This window comes from Podarcis cretensis, assembly GCF_951804945.1.
Source record: "Podarcis cretensis genome assembly, chromosome: 7".
NCBI lineage: Eukaryota > Metazoa > Chordata > Lepidosauria > Squamata > Lacertidae > Podarcis > Podarcis cretensis.
In genome coordinates, this window is record NC_137176.1 from 84,339,853 (window position 1) to 84,353,193 (window position 13,341).

Here is a 13,341-nt window from a genome sequence, read left to right on the forward strand (position 1 = left end):
AACAAGGGAGTCAACTTCCACAAACAGCTCGGCATCTCCCAACAAAAGGCAATCAATTTTAATTCCCCACTTGCAGTAGCGTTACATGCTTTTCAATGTCCTGAATCCTTGAATACATTTCATACTTAAGAAGCTACTGGACTGGGCTATCAGATTTCCAACTGCGCAGCAGCAAAATGTCCCTTAAGAGTGCAGCATGCTCATCTCTTGCAGTTGCATCCAGATACTATGTTGTTCAGCAAAACCCGTTTTTAATTAGATAGGGCCTGGAGTAGTGAAAAGAGTCCTCTTGAATTCCTCTCCCTCCCTGCTTCCTCTTTTATCTTCCCAGGCTCTAGTGAATATCAAAACAACAAAAACTCATATAGCAGGAAGGATTGAAAAATGCTCAGGCACCTACTCTGATGCTCAGCTAGTTATTTGGAAGTGAGCTGAGCTGATGCAGTGGAACTGAGAAATGTATGCAGGAAGCAAGTACAAGAGAAGAATGCTTTGCGGGAGGAACGCTAAGCGTTTAACCAAGTAGGATTTGACCCACAGGGCAGTTTCACAAGTGACCCAGAGAAGAACTGGCTGGGTTAAGAATGTAAGAAGATGGCCTGCTGAATCAGGCCAAAGGCTCATCTCCAGGTCGGCTTCCCGTTCCCCGCAGTGAGAAGAATATCCTGAAGCAACAAGCAGAACGTTAGGTTTGCTTGCTCCATGAGATGCAGTTCATCAAATCAAAGGTGTCATCCTGTGAAGCTGTTTCCGCAGAAACCAACAGGAGTTCCACGGGGTGTGTCCGACCATGTCCATCTGTGGACAGAGAGCTACTGAATCCAGGGGATTCTTCTGCGAGATGAAAGTGGGGTGCAGACTGATTTTTGCAGATCTCCCCTTTCTCCTGCTGTCCCCTGCACTGTTCCAAAATGTCCCCTGCCTCTCTTGAGCTAGTGAAGGGTGGGTGAGGGAGGAGATCTGCAGAGGGAAGGGAGAATCAGTGAAAATGCCCCCCCCCCCAATTCTATAATAGCAGATGCCTTCTGCTGAGCCAGAGACTGATGGACAACTGAATACAACCCCAGGTAAATACATTCAGGACTGGAGGTGCCAACTCTGATCACAGCTGCACAGCCAGTTTCCAAAATGTAAAAAAAAAGTGTAACTGGGAAAAAAATAACCTTTTCTCAAATACAGCAACAGCTTTCTTCGTTTAAAAGTGCCTTTGGCATCATTCCCATTAAGAAAGAGCCAAGAACGCGTTCTGTAGGAATTTAAACCTGGGCCGATCCACAAGAGGGTGTTGGCTTCCCTCCAGCTTTCATTCATGTGGATTTTCAATTCGTACACAATGTTTGCTACAGGTTTTTTCTTTCAGGAAAGTGATGACAGTGACACACACACACATACACACACACACACACACACACACACAAAATCCCATCACTCTCCACCACTGAAAAGCTAAGCCTGCCGCAGCATACTCTCTGCAAAAGAAATTTAATTGTGTCTTAATTCAAAGGAGTAATTTTTGTGTGACGGTTTCAAAATAAGACAGGTTACCTTGCTGGAGAAGGGCTTCGGCGGCAAGCTCTCCAGAGCCAGCATTAACATACTCTTCGTTGGGATGCTTCCTGTTGTAATGTCTCTTCAGAGAACCAGATATGTTGCAGGAATAATGGCAGTGTGCACACCGGAAAGGCTGCAGAAGGAGAAAGGAAATGAATTAGCCGTATCTGTTTCCTGTCTTCAGAACTTTACAGAAGACCTACGCTTCTGGCTTAAGAAACAGCAAGATTCAAATCTATCTCAATACGTATGTTAGCAAGCTAATTTGTTCCATTAGGTAACGCTTCTAGAGCAACACATGCAAGCCAATGCCTTAGCAATGCCATATCTCCAACTATATTACATTTTTATGCCTTGCAAAGTTTCACAATAAAGCAGAAATTCATTGGCACCGAACAGCTCCGCGAAGTATTTATGTCGTGGCTGCTGAGTCCTGGTCTCCTCCATAAAAAGATGGATTGGCAAAGCAAGGTAGCATCACTCACTCTGAAGTTGCAAAAAAACACACACACACACACCCAAAAAAACCACCCACAACTGCAGAATTTTCAGCTACTCAATAAATTACACTGCATTAAAATTAATGCCCTGTACTAATTTAGTGACATGCTTCTCCAGGCAGACAGGAGGAACACAGAGCTGATGCCTCATTCAGAAATGACTAGCAAAAGAAATTGATGTGGGGGGAAGAACATGAAAAGGCTGTGCACAACTCTGCACATATAAATTGCAATTATCCCAAGTGGACATTCAGTGGGATTCCTCAGCCTCGTGCACAAGAAGAGTGTGGCGCAAGGACAGAGCATCTGCTCAGCATTCAGGCTTTCTACTCCCTACATCCACGTCCCTCATGATGAAAAAATGTAAGACAAACACCTGCTGTTTTGCATGTGACTGGGACAGGCAAATGAGAAAACAAACATGGCTGCCCCGGTTGCATCTTCTCTGGCCCTCCCTAGAGCAGTGGTGTGATCTTCACTGAGGTAGCATGTCCTCTAATTGGCTGGTGGAACATTTCCTCTGTATGTTTGGTTGACTGTCTCCCTGCGATGAACAAGGCTTGAAGTAAGGAAGACGAGAGACCTCTCTGTTCCTGTCTCCTCCAATTATACACTATTTTTGTACGGTTTCTTGTTTTCAAGACTTTCTTCTCCAGACTCGGTCTGCCCTATTTCAGTGACTTTCCTAGCAATGCTGAGGAGAAGTCAGCAACAATGGGAAGAGAAGAATGTGATATGGTCTATTTACCGATCAGTATACTGGTTTCCACTGCAAAAAAAATATCATTGTCTGGGAACTATGAAAGTTCAGAAATACTATTTTTCCCTGACCGAACAGAGGCACTCAGTCTCCAGAGCTAGTCCAGTTAGAATTGCATCGTGTGCTTCACAAAAAATTAATCACTTCACAAAAATCAATCAGTACAGATGTCCTACAAAGTTTCCTTTAGAGACCTCAAATAAATCCATGTAAATAGGTTTCCTGACTAGAATATTGAACATAACAAGGCATTAATATTCCTGAAACATGTTTCGGGTGCACAACAATGCTGAGAAGCAGTTGTTCATATTCCCATTTTAACAATGGGGAATTGAGGCTGAAAGGTAATTGGCATAAGGAAGGCGTTTCAGTCACTTCTCTTTACCAGGCCACATCAGAAAACAGTTCCTTGTGCATGTGGTCAGGACTCAGCAGTCCTATCAGAAAAATATAGTTGGCTCTGTGGAATTTTCACATGCACAAAAGGGCTAAAAGACTGAGAAATAAGAACACTGCAACAATAAAATCTGTCTTTCAGTGTGTATCCTGCAAAATGTGTGTGGAAAGGAACTATCAATATCTTCAAAAGGCTATTTCTTACAGTCACAATACTGCCTATTATTGAAATATCACAATTGCCTGCTTGGCCATTTAACAATAAAAACTGCTTTGACCTTTAAATGGTCTAAAGGTCATAAAAAAATATCTTTGGACCGATTTTGTATTCCAGCTTAGATGTCTTAGCAACAACAATTCACAGAGCCACTTGCAATGTTACGGTGTGATACAGCTTTGGTTTTGGATGTGGGATGTTTTGGTCCAACTCCTCATTCAGGCATGATAACAACAACAACATATTACTTATACCCTGCCCATATAACTGGGCTGCCCCAGCCACTCTGGGCAACTTCCAGCATAATAAAGGTACAGCAAAACTGTCAAATATTAAAAACTTCCTGATACAGGGCTGCCTCCAGATGTCTTTGGAAAGGTGTGCAGTTGTTTATCTGTTTGATGTTTATCTGTAAGAAGCTTTCAAGGTAGCTTTAGACACCTTTTACAGTGCAAATTACCTTGCAAAGTTACTGGGAGGCGAACCCAGCATTTGGAGAACCTTGAGATACCAAGGTAACTGGCATGTCTAGCCCTGACCTAAATGTTGGGGACCTTGAGGAGCTGGCAGGGCTCCTTGAATCCAAGGCTTAGAATTCCCTTGAGGGGACCTCTGGGTTGATACCCAATAATGAACTTCTGGAACCACAAGGAGAAGGTGAAGCAGCCCTAAGCCCTCAATAGCACTGGAACCAAACACTTTTAGGTCCAAAGAGCGATGGCTCAGTATGCATTTACAAGACCCGGTGTTGGTGGTCTACTCGTGAGTAAGTGGTCCCTGCTCATTGCCAACAGCTGTGGTTTGGATGTGGTTTAGGAGGCCTGAGTATTTAAGACCTCCCTTGTACGTCTTCCACTGGTGAGAAAAAACACAGCTCTATAGCTTCTAGTCCCTGGTGGCAGAAGTTGCCTTGGTTGAACTCCCCTGTGATGTTGACCTTGGACTGTTTCCTGGTCTTATCTCTGGATTTGGTTGGTGACTCGACTGACTCTCTGTGCTTGACTTCTGTTTGGAAGCTGCTGCATCTGCAACCCTTCCCTGGTTGGTGAGTAGCTCTGTTCAGAAATGTACAGGCAGAGAATGGATTATGGAGCATAGCACAAGTGGTGGCACCAAGCCAAAAATCAACGTGTAGCTTCCCAACAGGCTCTAAGCAGGCTAAGGTGCCTCCGCTCAATATGATCAATGCAGCATTTAACAAAACTGGTACCCAGTCCATCTTCCTTCATCCATCTTCCTCATGGGAAGTTTCTCTGTTTTCTATCTAGCTAGACAGCCTAAGTAGGTTGAGTGCCAACTTGAACTGCTCCCACCCCCACCAGCGAATCTTAAAAAATCAACTCTTTTGCATCTGCTTCGCTTCCATTTCTTTACTACAGGCATAGGCAAACTCGGCCCTACAGATGTTTTGGGACTACAAGTCCCATCATCCCTATCTAACAGGACAAGTGGTCAGGGATGATGGGAATTGTAGTCTCAAAACATCTGGAGGGACGAGTTTGCCTATGCCTGGTTTACTATGCATGGTAAGTTGAAAGCAAATCCCAACTGAGTTTAATGAGCCTTACTTCCACGTGAAAGCGCATAAGACTGCCTTAATGACTGTTGTAGGAACCCATCGATCCTCTTTATCTTTCTGTACCATTTGACCATTTGTTATTCATTTCCCTCTGAACATTCTTCAAAAGGGACCAAATTCTATATGCCGAGAAATGTAAAACAACTGTCATTCTGAAGAGTAGGCTTCTCGATCAGACTTGAACCAAAGTTAAGCGGAAGGGTTTTATGCAATTTTTTCAAAAATATATAAGCATGCGTTTATTATTTATAATATTGCATTTTTAAGGACGTTGAGGATGCTGGTAAAAAGAGAAAAGGAACATAGATGTAGTGAACACATAAATAAATACAGAAATGCAAAGAAGGTCATGGAGAGACCACACGCGGAACAAAGTGAGAGATTGTTAAGTACCTGCTTGGTGTCACAAAGCCCATGCATACATTTTAATCACTGTTGTTCAATTTATCACTTATGATAGCTCAAGGCCATATTTTAAAAAGAGGGCTTTGGAACCCTTTCCTACACCATGCAGTGACTGCTGAGGACAGATGCCAAATAGGCAGAGAAATATATTTGACTCTCTGAACTGTAAGCTATGTTCCATTCACACTAAAGTAAGAGCTTCCTGCATGTGTGTGTACACACACACACATCCAGACAAGCAAAAGCACTACTACAGAGTCGCAGCAACATACATTGAAATTACTACCATACCACTTTAACAGTCATTGCTCCCCTCCCTGCACGGAATTCTGGGAGTTTAAGGGTGCTGAGGGTTGCAAAGAGACTCGACCCCCCCATCTTCCTCCTGGAGCTACAGCTGCAAGAGCTGCTTGACAACCAGTTCTTCTTTCTGGGAAACTCTGAGTGTTGTGTGTCTGCGAGGGGAATAGGGGTTTCTCAGCAAATCTTGGCAACCCTGACAAACTACAGTTCCCAGGATTCTTCTGGGGAAGACATGGTTGGTACAACGCTGCTTTTTAGAAGGGTGCTGTGTATGTGGCCAAGGACTCATTCTAGCAGACAAAAGCACTTGAGGGCGACCTGAAGGAGGGGTAGTGAGGGCTGTGGCTTGGGGAGAGTCTCAAGGGCTTGAGAGACAGGCCTGGAGGGTGTTGATAGGCTAGTGCCATTTATACGTGAGTACCATTCAGCCTACTACTACTACTTTATACCCTGCCCATCTGGCTGGGTTTCCCCAGCCACTCTGGGCGGCTCCCAACAGCACATTAAAAACACAAACATTAAAAACACGATAAAAGATCAAACATTAAAAACTTCCCTACACAGGGCTGTTTTCAGATGTCTTCTAGAAGTCAGATAGTTGCTTATTTCCTTGACATCTGATGGGAGGGCATTCCACAGGGCAGGAGCCACTACCAAGAAGGCCCTCTGCCTGGTTCCCTGTAGCTTCTCACAGTGAGGGGACCGCCAGAAGGCCCTCGGAGTTGGAGCAGAACGATGGGGGTAGAGACGCTCCTTCAGGTATATTGGGCTGAGGCCGTTCAGGGCTTTAAAGATTAGCACCAACATTTTGAATTGTACTCTGAAACATACTTTCTATTGTTTTATCTTACTCAGCCTAACACAATCCTCCACTCTCAGCCTTGCCTCAGTCACTGCGGTACATTATGTCCCAGCCACTTAAATAGTTCAGTGCTGATAATCTGTTCAAAAAACTTCAGAATTCGCCTTGTTCATGAAATTTCTGGCATTCTTCGTTTGCATCCTTTTAAATATATGCCAGAATGGTGACCAGATGGAATATCTGCCTCAGAAACTATACAAAATGACCGTGTTTTATCATCTTCTATTCTGGGATGCATACAAGAAATGCCAGCATGTTTCTGTTTAAGGTGGACATGTTTATTCGCTGAAATATATTGGTCTAATATCTTGAGAGCAAGTGGCAGAATTACTGAAAAGAAAATAATTACCTTATCCTTACTGACGTCCACAAAAACCAATAAAATACAGATGGTATCATGTTATATGGTAACTGTAGCTAGCTAGAATTCTTTCTGTAAATATCGGAGGGAAAGACGAATCCCAAAAATGCAAGCATGGAGAAAGTTAATTGCATAAATATGCAATCCTGGATACATTAACACATCACAAAATATTTGTTCTTTTGAATGCCTGAAGAGGGCTAAAATACATCCTAATAATCAATGATAAAATGCATAACCATTGTCAGGGAACTGCCATCAGAGCTAGAGGCTCCAGAGGGATGCTGGAGAGGGTCCCAGTAGGGAGAGAGGCAGCCCATCTGCTGGGGAAGGAAATCAGCGTAACACCAGTGGAGAAGGGGGGCAGATAGGGGATTCGGAGAGGAGGCTCCAAGACTCTTCGCCAGAAACCAGCGGGGAGAGCACGGGTACTCCGCTGCCCACTCCCTCCCTGCGCAGAAGACTTCCACGCAGGGAGAGTAGGAGGAGACTTGGCGTCAAAGAACTTCTTTGCTGGAAGAGATTCAAAAAACGCCCACTGACGGATTCTGCCAGCGACTGAGACAGCCACGCAGTGAAGGGCTGTCCAGACAGAAAGGGTTCAACCAGGCAACCAAGCCAAGAATGGCAGCAACTTACACACAAGCAACCCCCTAGAACCATAACAGCCATCATCATCATCTAGAATGTAGCTGCTTAGCCTTTGGGGGTTTGTTTCTGTTGTAAAACAGCAGGCCTTTTGTTTTAATATCCCCAATGCACAGGTTGTTTTGAGCCACAGCTTTGAAAGCTACAGGAGGGTCGAAGTTCAGCCCAGGGATCTGAGGCTTAAGGGCAAGAAAGTGAAACAAAACTTTAAGGGGCAGGGGAGAGAAGTGTACAGAAGAGATATCTATCAAATCAGGAGAAATAGACAATCGGCTGAATATCAGGGCTTTAAAGCACCCCACACAGTTCTAGACATGCCTGTGCCTGTACGGTTTAACTGCAACCTGTGTAGGCAAAAACGGGTCACCAGATGTCATCGCGATGCCAGCTGATTTGGAGGTGGGCAACCCCACCTGCCAAACTTGGCCCCTGGGAGGGGGCAGAAGATAGAAGTTATAAGGATATCTCTGGCTCCAGCTTCCCATGCCGGTCCAGGGAGATCTAAATCTGGAACCTCTAACCTTGGGCATAGTTTGCTGCAGTATCTCAACCGCTGCCATGTGCTGCACCCGCAATAACTGCTTGGCGGCACAGCGGTTCACGCAGCCAAGTCAGCACCAACCTCCTTACCTTGAACGAAGCATGCTGCTCCATGTGCCTCAGCAGCTGTGGCTTTTGTGCGGCAGTATAATCGCACACTGTGCACTTGAACTGTTTCCCTGAAACAGAAAACCAACCAATTCAGATACAAATGCGTTGTGTCATTTAAACAGAGGAAAACGGATATGAAGTAACGACCGTTATGATTCAACCCTGCTATTCCTGAATTTCTGTTTCTATAACGCTGCTTTTATTTGTTTCTGAAGCTGTGATTTACCCGCCTTTATGATACCGTTTCACTGTTATGTTGAGTTTCCATTTACGCATCTTCCTTGATGTGTGCTTGGTCAGTTGTCTTCAGATGGCAACCTTTGAAATCACCTGAATGTGTTCTATTGATGGGATGAATTTGGGAGAACGAAGTGTCCTGAAGGAGAATCGCCACCTAAGGCAAAACCAGAACGATTCTGCCTCTCTTAAAGTCCACAGTTTCAAAGGTCTTTGGACAGTCTAAAAGGTTAATTAAATGTGACAAGGGAACATCAATGAGTCAGTTCTCCTGTAGGTTTTCATGGGTGGCAAATCAAGTTGGGGCAGCAGCGATAGGTCAGGAGGTGTTTTAATCCTTCCACCGCAACATTTTCTAAACTACCCTCCCCAAATGTGGTGGGAAATTTAGGCTAGGCAAATGGTGCTGTGGAAAAGGTTATCCCCCTCTTTCTCATAACCCCTTCCCTGTGGCTTCTTTAAGCTTCACAGTATTTTAAAACTGACAATAGGAGATCTCGATCACAGATTCTCTACACCACATCTAGCTTCGCCCCAATATATTCAAAAGTAAAGCAGGAGGCTTTAAAAACTGTATAACTCCTGGTTTATGTACCGGTACATTGGTATTGATACCTTAGATTCGTAGGACAACAAACAAATACAAGGGAGTAACAGCCTTTGAATCCTGATAGCATAAAAGAAACTTTAAATAAACTTGAGCATGTCGTAAGTGCTGCAAGCAATTCTCTTCCCGAATGCCCCTTTTAACATTTCACATCATTTATTTATTTGCTTGACTTTATGCTATACAAGTCTGGACTGCAGAACAGTTTACAGCATTTAAAGCATCTGCTGTGCCTCTTTTTAGAAGCTAAATCGGTAGCCCTTCTCTCTTTAACTCTGAGCTGTTTGCAAACTGTGGAAGACTCTCAGTATGATGCGAGCATATTAAAACCTGCACAGAGATCTGTTTTACTCCAGCTCCTCCTTCATTACCACGACAGAGAATTTCTTTGAAATCCTTTCAGCAACAGCTGTCAAAAACTTAAAAGGGAACCCCAAAGTGCAAGTTGAAAAGGCAAATCTATACTAACTTGTCAAGTTTTCTCCTCTAAATTTTAAGTTGTTGATGGATTTCCAGAGAAGCTTATGCATAAGGTTGACAGTTCCCATAAAACACGGTGGAGGGAAAAGGCTTGATGTTTAGAACGTTCACTATCTAATTGAACTTAGAAGTCATGCTCCGTGTTTCATTAGTTACTGTGAACAGCAATAAACTCGGACAGAGATTCATTCTGTACTGATGTGCCATTCTTGGCAAGAGCAAGGAATAGAAAAATGTTGGACAGGGGACGGCTGAGTTTGCAGAAACAGCCTCCCAAGAACAGAAGTGGCTGGCCAGTTGATAGACAGGAAGTGCTAGGTGAATCTTTGGTCTAATCTAGCAATGCAACTCTGACTATTCTTCATGCATATAATAAAACTTGGTGCAAAACACACTGCTTGCATTTAGGCATCTTTACAGAGTATTGGAAAAGAAACAAAGGTGGGAGGTAACAGTGTGTGAGCAGATGGAATCTTAACACCTTGGTGTTTTGGGGTTTTTTTTAGACGCGTCATTGGGCAGGTGGTGATATCAAGGGGCCAATTGATTCACTCCATGCACAGGGCTTCTGTGTGGCATGGCGTAGCACAGGTCTTTATCTCCCTTACCACCCACTTGTCAATCACTTGGCATCAGATGATGTTGGTTGGGACTTCAGAGCACCACTCGGGTCTTGGCAAAGTGCTCTGAAGCCCCACTGATTTACTGAGAGTTGAAGCCAGCAGATATTAGTTGACAAGCAGCCTTGAAGTTACTGCCTTCTTCAGGGATTGGATGAATGATCCGACATGCCTGGAGTCGCTGCCTATCTGCTAATAAGTGGCAACTTAAGCCCAGTGGAGTTCCCTGTGCCATGACCCCAGTGCAGCTGAATCCAGCACACTTGCTCTGTATTTCCAATGGGAAATCAGGAGTGCCCTTTAAGACTACCAGTTGTGCATCAACAGCCACAACTCTGTTTGCCCTGCACCTGATGTCATATATCACATCAGCTGTGGGGCAAGTGGGCATGGCTTGGGGGAAATAACCTCACAGGCCAAATCTGAACCCATGCCAGGCCTAATGAGCCTTGTGGAGCAGAACTCTCCCACCCCTGGCGCAAGTTTGTATAGGGTTTTCCATGTTAAGCCACCCTAACTCCATGCAGCACCGCTGCATTGCTCTGAGTCACTGCTAGCTTGCAATTTCAAATGAGCAAGATGATGAAAACCATTGAGGAAGGGCTTTGGGTGGTGTCGGCCCTGATAGAGAGCTACTTGCCATCGGCGGTGTGGAGGAGCTTGTGGCTCTTCAGGGTGCCTTTGGATTTGAACTTCTTCCCGCACATATCGCACAGGTGGGTCTTCTCAGTGCTGTGGCGGTTCATGTGAGCTTTCAGGTTGCTCTTGCTGCGAGTGGCATATTCACACAGGGAGCATTTGAATGGCTTGATGCCTGTGCAAAAAGAGAGAGAACAGAAATGAAGAAAGGGCTGTCTGGAGATGACTGGTCAAAAACTTTGCAGGGATACGAGGAATGGCCACTTGAAGGCGATGTTCTAGGACTACTTCAATGTCTAAAATCCCTGGAAGAGGACAAGGATCCTGAGTTCATGTTGGTAAAGGTAAAGGGACCCCTGACCATTAGGTCCAGTCATGGCCGACTCTGGGGTTGTGGCGCTCATCTCACTTTACTGGCCGAGGGAGCCGGAGTTTGTCTGCAGGCAGCTCCCGGGTCATGTGGCCAGCATGACTAAGCCGTGAACCAGAGCAGTGCATGGAAACGCCGTTTACCTTCCCGCCGGAGCGATACCTATTTATCTACTTGCACTTTGACGTGCTTTCAAACTGCTAGGTCGGCAGGAGCAGGGGCCGAGCAATGGGAGCTCACTCCGTCACGGGGATTCAAACTGCCAACCTTCTGATCAGCAAGTCCTAGGCTCTGTGGTTTAACCCACAGTGCCACCCACGTCCCATTATTATTATAGCAGAGTGCAATAAGCAAGTCTCCCCTATTCCTAGGCAGTAAGGGCAGGGAGTGCTGCTGCTGCTGCTGCTGCAATAAAAAGGAGGGGATGCACAGAGGGATGAAGGATGCAAAGGAGCAGGAGAGTTTCAGTTCTTTTCTTCTGCATTGATGGTGGAATATATGAGGCAGAGAGACTGCGCTATGTGTACACACACAAACACAGCTAGGTCATAATAGCATTTTACTCTTCTATGCGGAAATAATTTCTGTAGCTTTGAGAATATCCAGGCTTGAAAACAGCAGCCTTTGCATGGATGACGGCAATAATTTAATTTACCCTTTTGTGTGTGGATATTATCAGGCAGGAATACTCGCTGGACTAACTTGTGATTCATTAATTCAAAAACAAAAGGGATTCGAAATATTAATTACGGAATAACTTTTGACTTATCTGCTGAGGCAGAAAATCGCTAAAATGGGTAGCTTTGAACTAGATGAGCCACAAAAAAACTGATTTACATAGACTTTGCGGTAGCTCCAATAGAAGATGCAGCAGGAGACTTCAAAAAGCTGACTTATGTCAGAGCTCTGCTTTCAGAGTACTAGATCAACAAAGGGGGGGGGGCAAGGTAGAAATATACTGCTTGCCATTTATCATGTCAAAGATGCTATAAATGAGAAATGCAATAAATAAAGTTAGCAGTGGGAATTAATGTAGAAGCCCTATGCCAGCAGGGCCTGTGCTAGCCTATTTTTCCTTTTTTAAAAAAACAACAACACACCATCAGATGGAATATCCTTCCAAGTGATGTTTAATTACAGCATTAAATAAATTGGTCAGAGCAGATGCCACTGTCCTGGTGAACACTCTGCATTCACCAAAGGTGTTTATGGTATGTTAAAAACCTATTCAGCCAGTGCTGTAGCTAAATGTACCACCTGGAAGAATCTTTTATCAGCCAATGGGGCTTAATTCTAGCTAGGTAAAGGTAAAGGTACCCCTGCCCGTACGGGCCAGTCTTGACAGACTCTGGGGTTGTGCACCCATCTCACTTAAGAGGCCAGGGGCCAGCGCTGTCCGGAGACACTTCCGGGTCACGTGGCCAGCGTGACATCGCTGCTCTGGCCAGAGCCAGAGCCAGAGCCAGAGCCAGAGCCGCACACGGAAACGCCGTTTACCTTCCCGCTGGTAAGCGGTCCCTATTTATCTACTTGCACCCGGAGGTGCTTTCGAACTGCTAGGTTGGCAGGCGCTGGGACCGAGCAGCGGGAGCGCACCCCGCCGCAGGGATTCGAACCGCCGACCTTTCGATCGGCAAGCCCTAGGCGCTGAGGCTTTAACCCACAGCGCCACCTGCGTCCCAATTCTAGCTAAGTGTGTTTATATTGCAAATCTTACAAGTTGCACCCCTCTCCTGTTGCCATATCTGTGATGCTGCAAAGGTGCTCCCTGCACGGCCTTCAGCAGTGTTTTCCAAACTTGGTTCTCCAGCTGTTTCTGGTCTACAACCTATCGGGACATTCCTCTGGGCCAGTCCTGCAAAACACTTTGACCCACATCCGTAGATGTTGAGCATGCATTAGCAGTTCAGCGAAAGTGAGATTGTGTCGGATATCCGAGCACAATTCAAAGTGTTGGTGCTGACCTTTAAAGCCCTAAACGGCCTCGGTCCAGTATACCTGAAGGAGCGTCTCCACCTCCATCGTTCTGCCCAGACACTGAGGTCCAGTGCCGAGGGCCTTCTGACAGTTCCTTCGCTGCGAGAAGCCAAGTTATAGGGAAACAGGCAGAGGGCCTTCTTGGTAGTGGCACCTGCCCTGTGGAACGCCCTCCCAC

The 13,341-nt window shown here is 45.3% G+C and overlaps 1 protein-coding gene across 1 annotated transcript in view; it reads right to left on the bottom strand.

Moving 5' to 3' along the window:
- ZFAT (zinc finger and AT-hook domain containing) overlaps positions 1 to 13,341 on the bottom strand; it is a 92,805-nt gene that overhangs the window by 25,627 nt on the left and 53,837 nt on the right. Inside the window, exons 10-12 of the mRNA XM_079984164.1 lie at positions 10,818 to 10,991; positions 8,213 to 8,301; positions 1,546 to 1,684 (exon numbers count right to left, since the gene is read on the bottom strand). Of these exons, the coding sequence (XP_079840290.1) occupies positions 1,546 to 1,684; positions 8,213 to 8,301; positions 10,818 to 10,991 (402 nt within the window). The remainder of the gene's footprint in view (positions 1 to 1,545; positions 1,685 to 8,212; positions 8,302 to 10,817; positions 10,992 to 13,341) is intronic.